Source organism: Symphodus melops (assembly GCF_947650265.1).
Source record: "Symphodus melops genome assembly, contig: scaffold_431, whole genome shotgun sequence".
In the NCBI taxonomy this organism is placed as follows: Eukaryota; Metazoa; Chordata; class Actinopteri; order Labriformes; family Labridae; genus Symphodus; species Symphodus melops.
In genome coordinates, this window is record NW_027636735.1 from 1 (window position 1) to 17590 (window position 17590).

The 17590-nt window shown below is 47.8% G+C and overlaps 2 protein-coding genes across 2 annotated transcripts; one reads left to right on the forward strand and one right to left on the reverse strand.

Annotated features, from left to right (window-relative positions):
* The first annotated feature begins 352 nt into the window (after window positions 1–352).
* Window positions 353–9821, forward strand: LOC306819130 (serine protease HTRA1B-like). Its single transcript, XM_079372892.1, has 9 exons — window positions 353–580; window positions 1312–1426; window positions 1602–1691; window positions 4713–4907; window positions 5480–5512; window positions 5639–5753; window positions 5921–5978; window positions 7332–7427; window positions 9288–9821. Exons 1-9 carry the CDS (start codon window positions 360–362, stop codon window positions 9454–9456), a joined length of 1092 nt encoding a protein of 363 aa, XP_079229018.1. The 5' UTR covers window positions 353–359; the 3' UTR covers window positions 9457–9821.
* Window positions 9822–12815: 2994 nt separating this feature from the next.
* Window positions 12816–17242, reverse strand: LOC306819131 (ATPase PAAT-like). The gene is made up of 5 exons (XM_079372893.1): window positions 17024–17242; window positions 16760–16873; window positions 16570–16666; window positions 16143–16350; window positions 12816–13958 (listed from the first exon to the last, which is right to left on the reverse strand). The coding sequence occupies exons 1-5, from the start codon at window positions 17114–17116 to the stop codon at window positions 13751–13753; spliced, it is 720 nt and encodes a 239-aa protein (XP_079229019.1). The 5' UTR covers window positions 17117–17242; the 3' UTR covers window positions 12816–13750.
* Between the last annotated feature and the right edge of the window lie 348 nt (window positions 17243–17590).

Below are 17590 nucleotides of genomic sequence, written 5' to 3' on the forward strand. Positions count from 1 at the left end.
TCTCTCTCTCTCTCTCTCTCTGTCTCTCTCTCTCTCTCTCTCTCTCACCCTAATCCTGTTTCCTGTGATGATTCATCTCTTGGATCTGATTGGTTCATGGTGCAGATCTGGGTCAACCACTTATTTAACCCAGATTTGATGTGTTTTCTTTCATCTGCTTCCTGCACAGACTCCAGAGCTCTGTGTGCGATTGACAGGCCTGGATACAAAATCAACAAAACAGTGGGACGATGACTCAGCACTTTTTAGGATCTAGACAAATTCTTTCCCTGTTCAGGCTCGTCCTGTTCAGACCAAAGAAAAACATGTTTAGACACCAAACTGGTCAAAGGAGGGAAAGTTTAACTGGTCCCATTAGGATGGAGTGGGAGGGACTGACTCACAAACGACCAATTAGAAGAGCAACATCTGGATTCATTTCTCTTCATGTTGGGTCTGATCACAGCGTGCTCTCACAGATGGCGTGTTTTCCTCCTGCAGGTCAGCAGAACCCAGACAGCCTTCGCCACAAGTACAACTTCATCGCTGACGTGGTGGAGAAGATCGCTCCAGCTGTGGTTCATATCGAACTTTATCGCAAGTAAGACAACGAATCAACAACGAGTCAAGCATGATAGCCAACATCTGACCAGGATGCATGACACTCCTGTCTCAGAGCCAAGATGGCCGCCTGTTCCAAAGCAGGACGTGATGTTGACATGAACAAACACAGAACCAGAACCCTTCAGACACCTGATGAGTCCACATAAACACACTCAGTCTAATAGAGTCCAGGACTTGGCCTGTCATCCAGACCTGATCCTGGACCCTTTCCTCACATTGAGATTCATTGATTGGTCATCCAGGTGATTACAGGTGCAAACTACTTCCTGTTTAGATAAAATGAGATGAGATAATCCTTTATTCATCAGCGGAGAAATTTACAGTGTTACAGCAGCAAAGCAGGATAGCAGAAGAAAACCACACAGTGCAAACAATTAAAATAGATAAAAATATAAGTGTAGAAAAAAAAAATGCATCGAAAACAATAATCAAGAGCGAGTATAAAAATATGCATCAGTTGAAATGTCAGTAACCGAAGGACAGTATGAACACTATCATCCACACAGTGCTTATAAGTTAGTCCATCTCTGCTCCAATCAGTGAGCTGTGTTAAACCTGAGACCTGGCACCGGTCTCGTTGGTCGTAAACGTTATGATGACTCAGCTGTTTGTCATCGCATGTGGTCCAGAGGAAGTGATGTCATTACTCTGCGTAGTCGGAGGATGTTTGACAGTGAAGAGCCTCTGTGTCTTTATCCTTCTGCTCAGGATGGTGTTCACCAAGCGGGAGGTGGCGGTTGCCAGCGGCTCCGGGTTTGTGGTGTCAGAGGACGGACTCATTGTCACCAACGCCCACGTGGTCGCCAACAAGCATCGAGTGAAGGTCACGTGTTGACATTGTCATTCTTTTCTTTTCTGTTCAGATAAAAACAACTTGAGATGATGTAACATGAACGTTCAGAGACCTGCTCCTATCAGGGACCACTGAGTGTTCAGGGTCAAAAAGTCAAAGGTCGTGTGATTGGTGCTGAGCAGGACACTCTGTTTGTTACCTGCAGGTGGAGCTGAAGAGCGGCGCCACTTTTGACGCCAAGATCAAAGATGTGGACGAGAAGGCGGACATTGCTCTGATCCAGATCGATGCACCAGTGAGCAATTTAAAAATTGAAAATATGATGATGATTATATTTGACAGGTTTCCAGATGTTACAGAAACCGGACGAGGGAACGTTTGAAACGTCTCGTTCTTTTCATTGATCATCTTCGCGCTCGCCTCCGTCTGTTCTCGTAGCCTCGGTCTGTTCTCGTAGCCTCCGTCTGTTCTCGTAGCCTCGGTCTGTTCTCGTAGCCTCGGTCTGTTCTCGTAGCCTCGGTCTGTTCTCGTAGCCTCCGTCTGTTCTCGTAGCCTCCGTCTGTTCTCGTAGCCTCCGTCTGTTCTCGTAGCCTCGGTCTGTTCACGTAGCCTCGGTCTGTTCTCGTAGCCTCGGTCTGTTCTCGTAGCCTCCGTCTGTTCTCGTAGCCTCCGTCTGTTCTCGTAGCCTCCGTCTGTTCTCGTAGCCTCCGTCTGTTCTCGTAGCCTCGGTCTGTTCACGTAGCCTCGGTCTGTTCTCGTAGCCTCGGTCTGTTCTCGTAGCCTCGGTCTGTTCACGTAGCCTCCGTCTGTTTCAGCGTTCTCATCCAAACACCTTTTGTTCACATGGCCACATTTTGACACTTTTGGCACCGTTAGAGCAGGATGTCAGAGGTCAGACAGTTAGAGCAGGAGGTCAGAGGTCAGACAGTTAGAGCAGGAGGTCAGAGGTCAGACAGTTAGAGGAGGAGGTCAGAGGTCAGACAGTTAGAGCAGGAGGTCAGAGGTCAGACAGTTAGAGCAGGAGGTCAGAGGTCAGACAGTTAGAGCAGGAGGTCAGAGGTCAGACAGTTAGAGCAGGAGGTCAGAGGTCAGACAGTTAGAGCAGGAGGTCAGAGGTCAGACAGTTAGAGCAGGAGGTCAGAGGTCAGACAGTTAGAGCAGGAGGTCAGAGGTCAGACAGTTAGAGCAGGAGGTCAGAGGTCAGACAGTTAGAGCAGGAGGTCAGAGGTCAGACAGTTAGAGCAGGAGGTCAGAGGTCAGACAGTTAGAGCAGGAGGTCAGAGGTCAGACAGTTAGAGGAGGAGGTCAGAGGTCAGACAGTTAGAGGAGGAGGTCAGAGGTCAGACAGTTAGAGCAGGAGGTCAGAGGTCAGACAGTTAGAGGAGGAGGTCAGAGGTCAGACAGTTAGAGCAGGAGGTCAGACAGTTAGAGCAGGAGGTCAGAGGTCAGACAGTTAGAGCAGGAGGTCAGAGGTCAGACAGTTAGAGGAGGAGGTCAGAGGTCAGACAGTTAGAGCAGGAGGTCAGACAGTTAGAGCAGGAGGTCAGAGGTCAGACAGTTAGAGGAGGAGGTCAGAGGTCAGACAGTTAGAGCAGGAGGTCAGAGGTCAGACAGTTAGAGCAGGAGGTCAGAGGTCAGACAGTTAGAGCAGGAGGTCAGAGGTCAGACAGTTAGAGCAGGAGGTCAGAGGTCAGACAGTTAGAGCAGGAGGTCAGAGGTCAGACAGTTAGAGCAGGAGGTCAGAGGTCAGAGGAGCTAAAGCTCAGCTAAAGAGCAGCAGCGACAGAAATGCCAATTTATGCTTTCAAACAAGAAGAAGAAATCAAAGTTGCCCAACAGAGGAAAACGTTTTGGATCCTCTGATGTGAGAGTGAAAAGGCAACTGGAGCATGTTTTCATTTATTTATTTTTATTTAGGGGCAGCGTACAATATACATTAACCTTAGAAAGGAGAGATGTACCAGGTTGTAGCACTTGTGCTAATTTCCACCTGCAGTCTCTGGGCAGGCTGTTGTTAACCTACAGAGTATGTTCACTCCAAAGGATTACAATGCATTTAAAACTATCACATACACACTAAAAACATGTTGACAACATCAGTGTGAGGTCAGAGGTCAGGATGAGAACATGCTGCAGGATGTTAGTCCGTCATGTTGGGCCTGTTGGGGCGAGGCAGCAGGGTGTAACCGGAGCTCACCCAACTACAGAGCACACGCCCGTGGTCGTAGGACATGAACAGTCCTGTTGACTGCCTGATGGTTGCCTAAAGGACCAATCAGAGAGCTGTGTAGAGAGTGAAACGATGATCTTCCTCTGTGATCAGACATCAAGCAAACATGTCTGACAAATAAAACATTTAGTCGTCAAAAGGTTAAAAACGGGCTGAAAGAATTCCAATCTGGATAAATGAACGTGTCGTCTCTCCTCTGAGCGTGCTCAGACAGGAGCTCCTCGTTGATTTCCTGATCACAAAGTGATCGTTTTACTGTGGCTGCTTTGTGTTTGTATATATTATGGACGTCTCTAGAGTGAAGGTTAGGACCAGAGTCTGCGTCCTCTCGCTCACTGTTATTATTATTATTATTATTATTGAACTCTGCTATGTTTGCTTTAAGTCAGCCAATCAGCAGCAGTCATTTAAAACATGAGTGACAACTCCTCAGTCTGTTTATTTCTTTGTACGTCGGGTCGAAGGTCAGGTCGAAGGTCAGGTCGAGGGTCACGGGATCACACAGCGCCCCCTGCAGGTTATGTGCAGGTGTGCATTGTGGAAATGCTTTCCAAAGAGAGAGAAGTTCAGTTTTAGTCGAACGTCTTTATTTGTCCACAGCTGCTGCGAGACATGCCCCCCCCCCCCCCCCCCCCCCAATAAACTCTGGGAAAAGTGGGTCAGATTCTTGAAGCGTGTTATGTAACACAGGAAATGGACACCACGTGTGTGTGCGTCCTCAGCACAGGGAACAGACAGACGCGTGTTTGTGGTGTTGATTGATGGCGACTGCTTTCTGTCACATCTGGGAGTAAAGTAGGTCAGTGGGACGGCGTGCAGCAGGCCAGCACATGGTTCATGGAGGTTCGGCCAATAGGAAAACACGGCAGCTGAGCGCAGACGCCAGGGTTAGCGTTTCCTCTGAGGTCGCCGTGATGATGAGTCAGTGACAGTGAACACGGTGAAATCCACACGGACGTTCTAAAGTCGCTGTGTTACAACTTAGAGCCACGCCCCCAGCCCCCCCCCCCCCCCCCACACACACACACACACACACACACACACACACACACACACACTAAAGTTCTGGTGTGTTTGTCGGAGCAGATGAAGCTGCCCGTGCTGCTGCTGGGACGATCAGCTGACCTGCGTCCTGGTGAGTTCGTGGTGGCGATCGGCAGCCCGTTCTCCCTGCAGAACACCGTCACCACCGGCATCGTCAGCACCACCCAAAGAGGAGGCAAAGAGCTCGGCCTCCGAAACTCCGACATGGACTACATCCAGACCGACGCCATCATCAACGTGAGTCCAGAGACCTCAGACAGACAGACAGACAGACAGACAGACAGACAGACAGACAGACAGACAGACAGACAGAGAGACAGAGAGACAGAGAGACAGACAGAGAGACAGACAGAGAGACAGAGAGACAGACAGAGAGACAGAGAGACAGAGAGACAGACAGAGAGACAGAGAGACAGAGAGACAGAGAGACAGAGAGACAGACAGAGAGACAGAGAGACAGAGAGACAGACAGACAGACAGACAGACAGACAGACAGACAGAGAGACAGAGAGACAGACAGAGAGACAGACAGACAGAGAGACAGAGAGACAGACAGAGAGACAGACAGAGAGACAGAGAGACAGACAGACAGAGAGACAGACAGACAGACAGACAGACAGACAGACAGAGAGACAGAGAGACAGACAGAGAGACAGAGAGACAGAGAGACAGACAGACAGACAGAGAGACAGACAGACAGACAGAGAGACAGAGAGACAGAGAGACAGAGAGACAGAGAGACAGTGGGGATAATGGTGACGGCGTCATTAATGTTCACTTCTTTTCATTCACTTGTTTTTGCTTTTCAGTACGGCAACTCAGGAGGACCACTAGTCAATCTGGTCAGTCACAGAAACACACCAAAGCTGTCACATATCCATTCATGTTGTTTAAATAGTCACATGACTTTACAGATTATTTGAGACGTGTTCACAGGGTTGAAAAGTGTGTAATTCTTCCATCTTCAGGACGGAGAGGTGATTGGGATCAACACTCTGAAGGTCACAGCAGGAATCTCCTTCGCCATCCCATCAGACAAGATCAGACAGTTCCTGGCAGAGTCTCACGACCGACAGGCCAAAGGTTTGTCCTTTCAGCTTAAGACTGTACAAACATTCAAAATAAAAGCCTTTGTTTCCACGTGTTGCTTACTGGCTGATTCACAGAACTGTAAACCGAGTGAAGATGAGAGCCTGTATGATATCCGTGTATAAACGTCATCAACATGTACATTTCCTTCTGTTCTCCAGGTAAAACGTTTCAGAAGAAAAAATACATCGGCGTCAGAATGATGAGTCTCACTGCATCGTAAGTTCATTTACTGCACAGACTGAACCCTCATTGACAGAATGTGTTTGTAAGAGAACTTTTCTGTTATCAATGCAAAACAAAAAGGATCTTGAGTCAATCGTTGTCTTTGTTTGTGAAGACAGGGAAGCTCCAAGTAATCACAATATGCTAAACAAGAACATTACTTCCTGAATGACCGTCTTTCCTCTGATCAGATATCAGGTCACTGATTGGACCTTTAATGTCTGACACGAGGCAACCTGCTCAATAAAACTGATTCCTGCTCGGGGTGTATTCACACCGACCTTGTTTAGTTCAGCAGGTGTGAATACAAACCGGACTGAGACCCGGCTGAAGAGGTGGTCTCAGTTTGCTTCCAAACCAACCCTGGTACGGTTCTCTTGAAGTGTGAAAGCAACCGGACCTCAGTCCGACCCAGTTCTAAAATCATTCGCCTTTTTGGACATAACAGGCTCCTGTTGCTATTCAGGGAAATCATTGTTTGGTTAGCAGCACAGTGTTGTTGTTTGCTTCTATCGCCTACTTCTTTGATATAAGCTCATTTTCAGTCTTTCAGAAACTTTCACTGATCGATCGCTTCTTTTATTATCCAAAACTTTTAAGTCACACAGATCACGAACATAACAGCAGCTACGGCAGCGTTTTCCTGGCGCTTCACTTCTTCTTATTCCAGTCTGTTCCTCCTCCTTTCCCCTGCACCACATACTTCATGGATAACCTCGGCCATATCCATCATAACACCGGTTGATTGCCCACACACAGGCCTACTTTTTTTACACAATGGAAGACTTTCGTACCTGTACTAAACGGATGTAATTGTTGCTTGAAATGTTCAATACCTGGACAGAGAGTGCAGCACGCAAGATCTCCATAATAATTTGTTTTTCAATTTGCGATGACCACCTTACCCCGCCCCCGACCTTTTTGTCCAATGGTCGAACGATCTTTGCACACAGTTTTTTTTACGAAAAGAAAAATTGTATTTGGTCTGGACCAAAGAAATCAAACTAAAGGACTTTGCTGGTGTGAATACACCCTTAAACATAATGATCTCAGAAGAAGTTATCTGCTGCACCCAAGCCCCGCCCACATCCTGCAGGGCAGCGTTACACCCAGACCGCCCTGCCAGTACAGGTCCCAAAACAGCGATCCAGTTCCAGCAGCATTTAAACATAAACATTACAGCTGGTTGAGTTTGACCCCTCCCCCTGAGCTCAGCAGCTGTTTGCTTCATCAATCAGAACAGATGTTCATACTAAAACTCGTTCATTCACTTTGAATGCCGATCAGTGTGGTGCTCTGCAGACGCTCAGGACACAACCTCATGTTCCGGCTCTTTTCTCCTCTCAGGTTGGCCAAGGAGCTGAAGGAAAGACAGTCAGACTTTCCAGATGTCACGTCAGGGGCGTATGTCATCGAGGTCATCAGCCGGACTCCTGCCGAGGCGTGAGTGTCTCATCAGTTTTTTATACAGTCTTCAGTCTACTATCTGATGTGTCAAATCAACAAGCTGCATCAATTCAGTGTGATGCTAAAGGCTCCTTCGTCATCCTTTGAGTTTACGTTCGGTGACAAAGCTTTACACATGAGAGAAGCGAGTGCTGCATGCTGCTCGCGTCCACGCTTGTCCTGCAGCCCTGCAAGGGTCTGAGTCGTCCACGCTCGTCCTGCAGCCCTGCAAGGGTCTGAGTCGTCCACGCTCGTCCTGCAGCCCTGCAAGGGTCTGAGTCGTCCACGCTCGTCCTGCAGCCCTGCAAGGGTCTGAGTCGTCCACGCTCGTCCTGCAGCCCTGCAAGGGTCTGAGTCGTCCACGCTTGTCCTGCAGCCCTGCAAGGGTCTGAGTCGTCTACGCTCGTCCTGCAGCCCTGCAAGGGTCTGAGTCGTCCACGCTCTTCCTGCAGCCCTGCAAGGGTCTGAGTCGTCCACGCTCGTCCTGCAGCCCTGCAAGGGTCTGAGTCGTCCACGCTCGTCCTGCAGCCCTGCAAGGGTCTGAGTCGTCTACGCTTGTCCTGCAGCCCTGCAAGGGTCTGAGTCGTCCACGCTTGTCCTGCAGCCCTGCAAGGGTCTGAGTCGTCCACGCTCGTCCTGCAGCCCTGCAAGGGTCTGAGTCGTCCACATTAAAGCACAGCTGTCCACCTCACAAAGCCACAGCTCCACTTTGTTTGCTTGTTGTCTCCTGGGTTTATATAAAACAAGATTTGATCCTGCTAAAAAGACATTTATGAGATCTGAACTCTGTGAGTGTAAGGACTGCAGTTAGTCTGTCCCCTTCAAATACAGTCTGTCCCCTTCAAATGCAGTCTGTCCCCTACAAATACAGTCTGTCCCCTTCAAATACAGTCTGTCCCCTACAAATACAGTCTGTCCCCTACAAATACAGTCTGTCCCCTACAAATACAGTCTGTCCCCTTCAAATACAGTCTGTCCCCTTCAAATACAGTCTGTCACCTTCACATCCAGTCTGTCCCCTACAAATACAGTCTGTCCCCTACAAATACAGTCTGTCACCTTCACATCCAGTCTGTCCCCTTCACATCCAGTCTGTCCCCTTCACATCCAGTCTGTCCCCTTCAAATGCAGTCTGTCCCCTTCAAATACAGTCTGTCCCCTACAAATACAGTCTGTCCCCTTCACATCCAGTATGTCCCCTACAAATACAGTCTGTCCCCTTCACATCCAGTCTGTCCCCTTCACATCCAGTCTGTCCCCTTCACATCCAGTCTGTCCCCTTCACATCCAGTCTGTCCACTTCACATCCAGTCTGTCCCCTTCACATCCAGTCTGTCCCCTACAAATACAGTCTGTCACCTTCACATCCAGTCTGTCCCCTTCACATCCAGTCTGTCCCCTTCACATCCAGTCTGTCCCCTTCAAATGCAGTCTGTCCCCTTCAAATACAGTCTGTCCCCTACAAATACAGTCTGTCCCCTTCACATCCAGTATGTCCCCTACAAATACAGTCTGTCCCCTTCACATCCAGTCTGTCCCCTTCACATCCAGTCTGTCCCCTTCACATCCAGTCTGTCCCCTTCACATCCAGTCTGTCCCCTTCACATCCAGTCTGTCCACTTCATATTCAGACCGAACACTTCCCACCCAATTGTAGAATTAAGGTGCTCTGTGATAACCCCGACTCTGTTGTCTGTTCACTATCAGATGCAAACCTGCTAACTGCTACCTGCTGCTAGCTTCTCCACCTGTACCCACTAGTGCTCACAAATATACAGAACAATCCTTTAAATAGATGTGGAAATGCAACTGACATGACACATGTTGAACATACTGTATATGTACTTTAAATTACAGAGCTGGACTGCAGGAAAGTGATGTCATCATCAGCATCAATGGCGATCGAATCACCTCTACCAGTGACGTCAGTGTTGCTATAAAACGGGACGATCAGCTGCGAACGGTTGTGAGGCGAGGAAACGAGGACGTCATTCTCACCATTGTCCCTGAAGAGATCGAGCCCTGACCTTGACGATCAATTTAACAACCTGACCAGTCAACCAATCCCGAGCTGGCTCTCAATGTTTTTCAACCAATCATGAACACTTTGAAAAACCAAGCAACCAATAGGGTTGTGTTTGTGTCTGGGGCAACACAATAAATCAAGATCCTGCAAGGAAAAATACCTCTTGCCTTTTCTTTAACCCTGAGAACTGAAGCCCCGCCCCCAGCCACCATGTTAGTTAGAGTTCTTCTTCTGATGTGACAACAGGTCGTTAATATTTCACAGCGCTGCCTTCAGGTCATAGCTGATTCTCTGTGGAACTTTTTTTTATGTGTTTTTGTCTTCATGTTTTTTTTAAACTGAATAAAATTATTTGTTTAAAATTGTGTCTTTATTTACATTTTTTATTGATCGACCAACAACTGACGATCTGTGGACAGAGTGGAATCATGATGGACTTAGGAAGGATTTAGGATGGACTCAGGGTTCATACAGGGTGGATTTAAGATGGATTCAAGGTGGAGTCAGAGTGAATTCAGGATGGAATCAGGATGGGTTCAGGATGGAATCAGGATGGAATCAGGATGGTTCAGGAGGGATTCAGGATGGATTCAGGATGGATTCAGGAGGGATTCAGGATGGATTCAGGATGGATTCAGGATGGAATCAGGATGGATTCAGGAGGGATTCAGGAGGGATTCAGGAGGGATTCAGGATGGATTCAGGAGGGATTCAGGATGGATTCAGGAGGGATTCAGGATGGATTCAGGATGGAATCAGGATGGATTCAGGATGGGTTCAGGATGGAATCAGGGTGGGTTCAGGAGGGATTCAGGATGGATTCAGGAGGGATTCAGGATGGATTCAGGATGGAATCAGGATGGATTCAGGATGGATTCAGGAGGGATTCAGGATGGATTCAGGAGGGATTCAGGATGGATTCAGGATGGAATCAGGATGGATTCAGGATGGGTTCAGGATGGGTTCAGGATGGATTCAGGGTGGGTTCAGGAGGGATTCAGGAGGGATACAGGATGGATTTAAGATGGATTCAGGATGGACTTGGGATGAATACAGGATGGATTCAGGATGGGTTCAGGAGGGATTCCGGATGGGTTCAGGATGGAATCTGGGTGGATTTAGGATGGATTCAGGATTAATACAGGATGGATTCAGAATTAAGGATGGATTCAGGGTTTATACAGTGTGGATTTAAGATGGATACAGGGTTTATACAGTGTGGATTTAAGATGGATACAGGGTGGATTTAGGATGGACTCAGGGTTGACACAGGGTGGATTTAGGATGGATTCATGTTGAATTTACCATTACATATTTTCAACAAGAATTAGAAAAACTAGAAGCATTTAGCCTCTCTTCTAAGAGGCGAGTACGAAGCTTAATAGAGGGAAACCCTTGTTTGTCAGTTTCAGTTACAAACTCAATTTCATCTGCTGACAAAAAGATATTTTGTTTGACTATTTTTATACCAATGAGACATTAATGTATTTTACATTACAGACAGGCAGACAGATACTTTATTGATCCCGGGGGAAATTCCGATTTTAAAAACCAGGACAAAATCTACAAGACAACTTTTATCTGGGATAGCAAAAAATTTACAAAACAAAATCTGGATCACTTGGGCCCAGGTGATCTCAGTTTCATGATCTTTAATGTCTTTACCTGGATCAAGGGGATTCAGTCCAGTTTCTGTTTGAACAATCAGGATAAATAAGAATTAATATGTAAATGTCATACCTAGTGTTTAAAATGAGTACTGCAGTCTAAACTCGAATCATCACAGAGAGCTGTCTCCCCCCCTCCTCTCACACAGGTCACCATGTGGTGGCCACTGTAGCTTCAGTGTTTAGCCAGCTCTGCATGTGGTGGACACTGTAGCTTCAGTGTTTAGCCAGCTCTGCATGTGGTGGACACTGTAGCTTCAGTGTTTAGCCAGCTCTGCATGTGGTGGACACTGTAGCTTCAGTGTTTATCCAGCTCTGCATGTGGTGGACACTGTAGCTTCAGTGTTTAGCCAGCTCTGCATGTGGTGGACACTGTAGCTTCAGTGTTTAGCCAGCTCTGCATGTGGTGGACACTGTAGCTTCAGTGTTTAGCCAGCTCTGCATGTGGTGGACACTGTAGCTTCAGTGTTTAGCCAGCTCTGCATGTGGTGGACACTGTAGCTTCAGTGTTTAGCCAGCTCTGCATGTGGTGGACACTGTAGCTTCAGTGTTTAGCCAGCTCTGCATGTGGTGGACACTGTAGCTTCAGTGTTTAGTCAGCTCTACATGTGGTGGACACTGTAGCTTCAGTGTTTAGCCAGCTCTACATGTGGTGGACACTGTAGCTTCAGTGTTTAGCCAGCTCTGCATGTAGAGACACTGTAGCTTCAGTGTTTAGCCAGCTCTGCATGTGGTGGACACTGTAGCTTCAGTGTTTAGCCAGCTCTGCATGGGTCTGTAAAGCTTTCTGCGTTCTAACCTCTCTCCATGTTTCATCTCCAACATTGATCCTAGTTTGAGCAGCTTTCTGCTGCTGGAGCTTATTAGAAACATGCAGAGGCTTTTTAGCTCGGGTACAATCACTTCTATCTGAAGCAGTTCCACTGCCCGCTTCCATCGCTGCAACACCTGTTCACCTGATAACTGCTCTCATATCTGGCAAACCCAGGGGCGTCCAAAACGGCCTTCAAAGCCCCGCCTACCTTCTCTGGTCCAATCAGATCCAGAGCATTCAGGAGCAGAATCTAAAGTTAGAAGGAGGACATACTGGCTGCTGCATTGTTGTCAGAGAAGCTTCAACACAGCAGGTTTCCTTCATGATCACACAAGAAGAGAGCAGCTCTCTGATTGGCTGATTGATCACACAGGAAGAGAGAAGCTCTCTGATTGGCTGACTGATCACAGAGGAAGAGAGCGCCAGCAGCTCACTCTCTACACAGCTCAGTGATTGGTCCTTGAAAGGACTCTTGGTCAAGTAAACCATTTTGAATAGAATTAAACCTTTTCCGTTATCCCATCCAATAGTCTTCAGTGTGAGACTCGCAGCTCCGCTTCTTCACAGAAGAAGACTTTCAGGGACCCACTCATGAGTCAGCATTACTGGAAGAACCACGGGAACTTTGGCTGCACCCATTTAAACTTTCGGGAAACTCTTCAGCATCTTGTCACACACAGACACACACTCATGTTTTGACTTAAGGATGGAAAACTTGTCGCCACGATGACGGTGGTTAATTTGTTTGGTCTTTGTGCTTTCATGTTTTCTTACTTCCTGTTTGATGTTTATGAGTGAACATTTCCAGCTGCACGTTCATGATCCTTCTTTGAGACGGTAAATAATGTGAGCTACTCAAAGTCAGGACAAACTTTCATGAGTATAAATATAGTTTTATTATCTTCAAACAGCAGTCAGCTGTTAAAAACAACATTACCAATCAACACGGACCTTTTTAAACTTTGACATTTACAGAGATATTTTACTGTAGATTACTGTTTGCATATTAAAACACCTAAGAGGGGAGTAAGGGTTAAACAGAGAGAAGCTTTAATGACATATGAGACAATGACTGTAAACCAGGCTGAACAGGAATCAGCTGATCATGTACAGTAAGTGTAGTTGTGTGGGTTGGAGTGTCTACATGGACTTCTTATTGTAAACAAGAGTGAACCTGGGTCAGACCACATCCCTCCCTCTGAGCAGCTTGGCTTCACCCGGGTCACACAAAACCTGTTTCATGTTCCCGGGCTTTCTGGACAGTCCCACATTCAGGACTTACACCTCATTCACACAGGAAATATGGTTGTGAGTCTGTATGTTATGTTTTATTTTGAAATTGACCGGATGCTCTGTGCGTTTGCTTGTCTGACTTCCTGTCCGGGTTCTGATATTCTGTCTCGTTTCACGTGTGTCTGCAGGATACTACGCTGAAAATAGACCTGCAGCACATTTACAACAGAGCGACGCGGCACTGGTGGCACGCTCCGTAGACGGACCGCAGCGCCACTGTGTAAACACATGATTGACTAGAGAGGCGGCGAACTGCGGCGGCGAACTGCGGCGGCATGTGTGGCGCTGACAGACCGTGGCGTGCACAAAGTAAGTGTAAATTCGCCTTTAAAATTCGGTTGTCAGACAGAGTTTCAAACACAGAGATCCAAGTTAAGCCAACAAAGCGTGCATCTTTAAAGATGGCCACTCGTGGTTTAGTACAGTTTAATGTTGTTTCTCTGTTAGTGTTCGCCTCCTGCTCTGCCTCCAGCTTTAGACGGAGCGGGGGCACAAAGGCTTCAGGCTCCATGTCCGGAGCTCAGTGTACGGCTGGTGTCGGAGCAGTCTGCTCCGGCGGCCCCGTGGACAGTGTGTTTCCTGCTGGGCTGCTCATTGCTTCCTGGTTGAGGACACTCAGCAGGGCCTTCTCTAACTTCTGCTCGAGAGCATCAAGACGACGGTCCACATGCTCCTTCAGCCTCCTCTCCATCTCCTCAAGACGACGCTCCATGGCTGAGTCCAACTCCCTGCAGAATGGAGGGACAATGACGTTAAAGCAGAATAATACAATATTTACCTGAACATACAGGTGCACACACACATCACAGAACTTTCTACATTTGGCTTTTTGAATCTTTGATGGAGAGGTCACAATTTCTCAAATCTGTGCAGAACACAGAACTGTCTAATAGTTTGATTAGACTCAAACTCACCTCCCACGCCCTACGAACCAAAGCTTATGAAGAACCTGGATGAACAAAGTCAGGTAAGTAACCTGTGTGCGGTCTGTAGAGACACCTGGGTCTGAATCATGAGGAAACCTGAAGCCACATGAGAAAGTCAAACGAAGCCACCCACACAGTCGACCCCCCCCCCCCCCCCCCCAGTAACACTCAGACCACATTTGCAAACAGCTCTGCTTTTTCTGTACTCTTGCCAACCCAAATATTTCCAGTCTTTTCTCAGACTTTTCTCTTTGGCTTTCTGTGCATAACTTTCCTCCCCCTCAATGACACCAAAGAAATTAAAACTTTTTCTGAATTCCTCCAGATGCTCTCTGGGAGCTGCAGCACTTCGTTAACAAGCAGAGGAGTGCTGCCTGTCTGCACAGGAATCTCTGTTAATCTCACATATTGTAAAGTAACATGACAAACAACTTCCACAGGTTCAGAAGCAAAGAACGCCAAGATTGAAATTCAGCAGCCTCAATCTCCCAGAATGCAATGCAACTCCATGACAGGTTTAAGTTTACTCCCACTGCCTCACTGTTTCTCTAACTGTCATCAAAATGTCGACTAGTTTAACCAAAAAATAAAAACAAACCAGCAAAGCACTTCACATTTCTCCTGTCAACAAACAAACAAACAAACAAACAAACAAACAAACAAACACGGCCATCACATACTTATGAGACTGTAGACAGACGAGTTGTGGTGAAGACGGACCGTCGAGCTGCTCGTCTCCTCGATGTCGAGTCACACTCAGCTGACATTCTGTCTGAGCTCCAACAAAGAGCTTCATTTATCAGACTGCACAAACTGCTCTCAGCTCTACATTGACCGTTTCTACAGCTTTAAGCTTTCTTACACTGTTTCTGCAGAAGAGTTAGATAGATAGACAGACAGACAGACAGACAGACAGACAGACAGACAGACAGACAGACAGACAGACAGACAGACAGACAGACAGACAGAGAGACAGACAGACAGACAGACAGACAGACAGACAGACAGACAGACAGACAGAGAGACAGACAGACAGACAGACAGACAGACAGACAGAGAGACAGACAGACAGACAGACAGACAGACAGACAGACAGACAGACAGACAGACAGACAGACAGACAGACAGACAGATAGACAGACAGACAGACAGACAGACAGACAGACAGACAGACAGACAGACAGACAGACAGACAGACAGACAGACAGACAGACAGACAGACAGACAGACAGACAGACAGACAGACAGACAGACAGACAGACAGACAGACAGACAGACAGACAGACAGACAGACAGACAGACAGACAGATAGATAGATAGATAGATAGATAGATAGATAGAACAAGCTGCGGTGCAGTTTGCAAACATTTGCTGTAACAGGGCGTCATTGTCTCTGAATCAGACTCCTCCTCCCTGCACACGGATCAGCTCGCTCAGATGTTTAGTGTCAGACACAAACAAGCTTTATCCCTGGTACTACATGTGAGACGACATGAGAGGAGGGATTATTGTTCCTCCGAACAAAGCCAACAATAAAACAAAGAAAGACACACTGATTAACAGGGTCTCTGCTTCATATCTCCCCAAAAGGGAAAACTGTGCACCAATGAAAAGGCTTCAAACACGAACGTGCACCAATGACAAGGCTTCAAACACGTTGTGTGACGTGCTCCTTACTTAGACCTGTTGACTGAACCAATCACATGAAAGAAGTGAACATTATCCAGAGCAGCTGTTTGTCTGATCGGGTCTCTTTAGTGCGACTCTTCAACATATCAGTCTCTCTCCTTTGACCGCAGAAATGTGGAATGATGAAAACCTTCTTTCAGTTGTCTGCAGTAACACCATTAGGACACAAGGTGGAGCCACAGTTCACATGATGATTTGAAGATATACTAAAGATGGTGAACGCCTCATGTTGCTGTGAACGCGTTTCTTTAAAGAGCACGCTCACAGCGAGGAGAGCGAAGCGAGATGGTTACTCACCACGAGCCGTTCCTCATCTTCTCCTCCTTCTCCGCCATCGCTGCAGCGTCATCCAGGCGCAGCTTGGTCACCTGACCACAGACGCTCTGGAGCATGGGCAGAAACTCTGGGCCAGACTTTGACACCTGCTCACGCCCCTCAGTGTTCAGGAAGTGTGACATCATTTCTGCCAGCTGGGTGTGGCCTGGGCCTCTGACCTCACTGCTCGCTGGAGGAGAGATCGAGAGACCACGTCACAAAGAGGTCAGCAGGATTTTTGTTAGGACCAGAAACTTGAAAAAAAAAAAAGATTGTGCTCTGTCAAATGAAAGCTCCAGACAAACACCAGAGAGAGCGAGGACGATCTTACAATCAAAGTTTATCACAATATTTCATCTTTTTCCATCCAATAAGGTTCAAAAACACACGAACATGAGGATCATCTTACTCTGCTCCTGAATGTGAGAAGCGAGCACGTCTCTGGGGGCGGAGCCGTCTGACTTCATGGCTCCATGCTGAGGATGGGAACAGCTGACTGGAGGCTCCTAACACAGAAGAAGAAGAACACTCATGTCAACGAGCTGCTGTTCAGATCAACACGTCTGCCCCCTCACATTAAACCACAGCACAGATCATACCTGCAAGTCTGCAGGCTGCAGCTGGGAGCTGAAAGCTGCCGGAGGGACCAGGGCCGAGAGAGATCCAGCCCCCATCAGGAGAGGCAGGAAGCCCCCAAGAGAGCCGGTCTGGTTCTAGAGAGAAACACACAGAGGAGAAGAGCGAGAAAAGTTAAGGCTTCCACTTCCTGTTAGCAACATCAGGATGATCCCCCGCTCACTCATTCATACCGAAGTGACCTTTGACCTTTAACTCGCACCCTCCATTAAAGGAAGAAGACGTACCTTCTGCTGGAACTGCACCATGTCCATGAGGTTCTGCGCTCCAGGTGAGAGGCTCGTTCCAATCTCATCAACCAGACTCTGCACCTGCTGCATGTCGATGCCTGGGCCACAAAGGGGGCGGGGCTGCAGGGCCTGAAGGCCCACGACGACCCGACGAACAAAAACACTGTTTCTACCAGCCAGAGAGAGCAGCTGCAGAGCAGAGAAAGCCAGGACACGAGGAGGACACGAGGAGGACACGTGGAGGACACGAGGAGGACACAAGGAGGACACAAGGAGGACACGAGGAGGACACAAGGAGGACACAAGGAGGATACAAGGATTACACGAGGAGGACACAAGGAGGACACAAGGATTAAACGAGGAGGACACGAGGAGGACACGAGGAGGACACAAGGAGGACACGAGGAGGACACGTGGAGGACACGAGGAGGACACAAGGAGGACACGAGGAGGACACGAGGAGGACACGAGGAGGACACGTGGAGGACACGAGGAGGACACGAGGAGGACACGAGGAGGACACGTGGAGGACACGAGGAGGACACAAGGAGGACACAACAGGTG

Bases quoted from the DNA above. Each gene is read 5' to 3' on its own strand.
- LOC306819130 (XM_079372892.1), top strand. From the start codon at position 360: ATGGAGTGGGAGGGACTGACTCACAAACGACCAATTAGAAGAGCAACA. The intron at 581-1,311 runs GTAAGACAACGA...CCTTCTGCTCAG, and splicing joins CATATCGAACTTTATCGCAA to GATGGTGTTCACCAAGCGGG. The intron at 7,428-9,287 runs GTGAGTGTCTCA...TTTAAATTACAG, and splicing joins AGCCGGACTCCTGCCGAGGC to AGCTGGACTGCAGGAAAGTG.
- LOC306819131 (XM_079372893.1), bottom strand. From the start codon at position 17,116: ATGCAGCAGGTGCAGAGTCTGGTTGATGAGATTGGAACGAGCCTCTCA. The intron at 16,351-16,569 runs GTAAGATGATCC...TCTCTCCTCCAG, and splicing joins TTCTCACATTCAGGAGCAGA to CGAGCAGTGAGGTCAGAGGC. The intron at 13,959-16,142 runs GTGAGTAACCAT...TCCATTCTGCAG, and splicing joins AAGATGAGGAACGGCTCGTG to GGAGTTGGACTCAGCCATGG.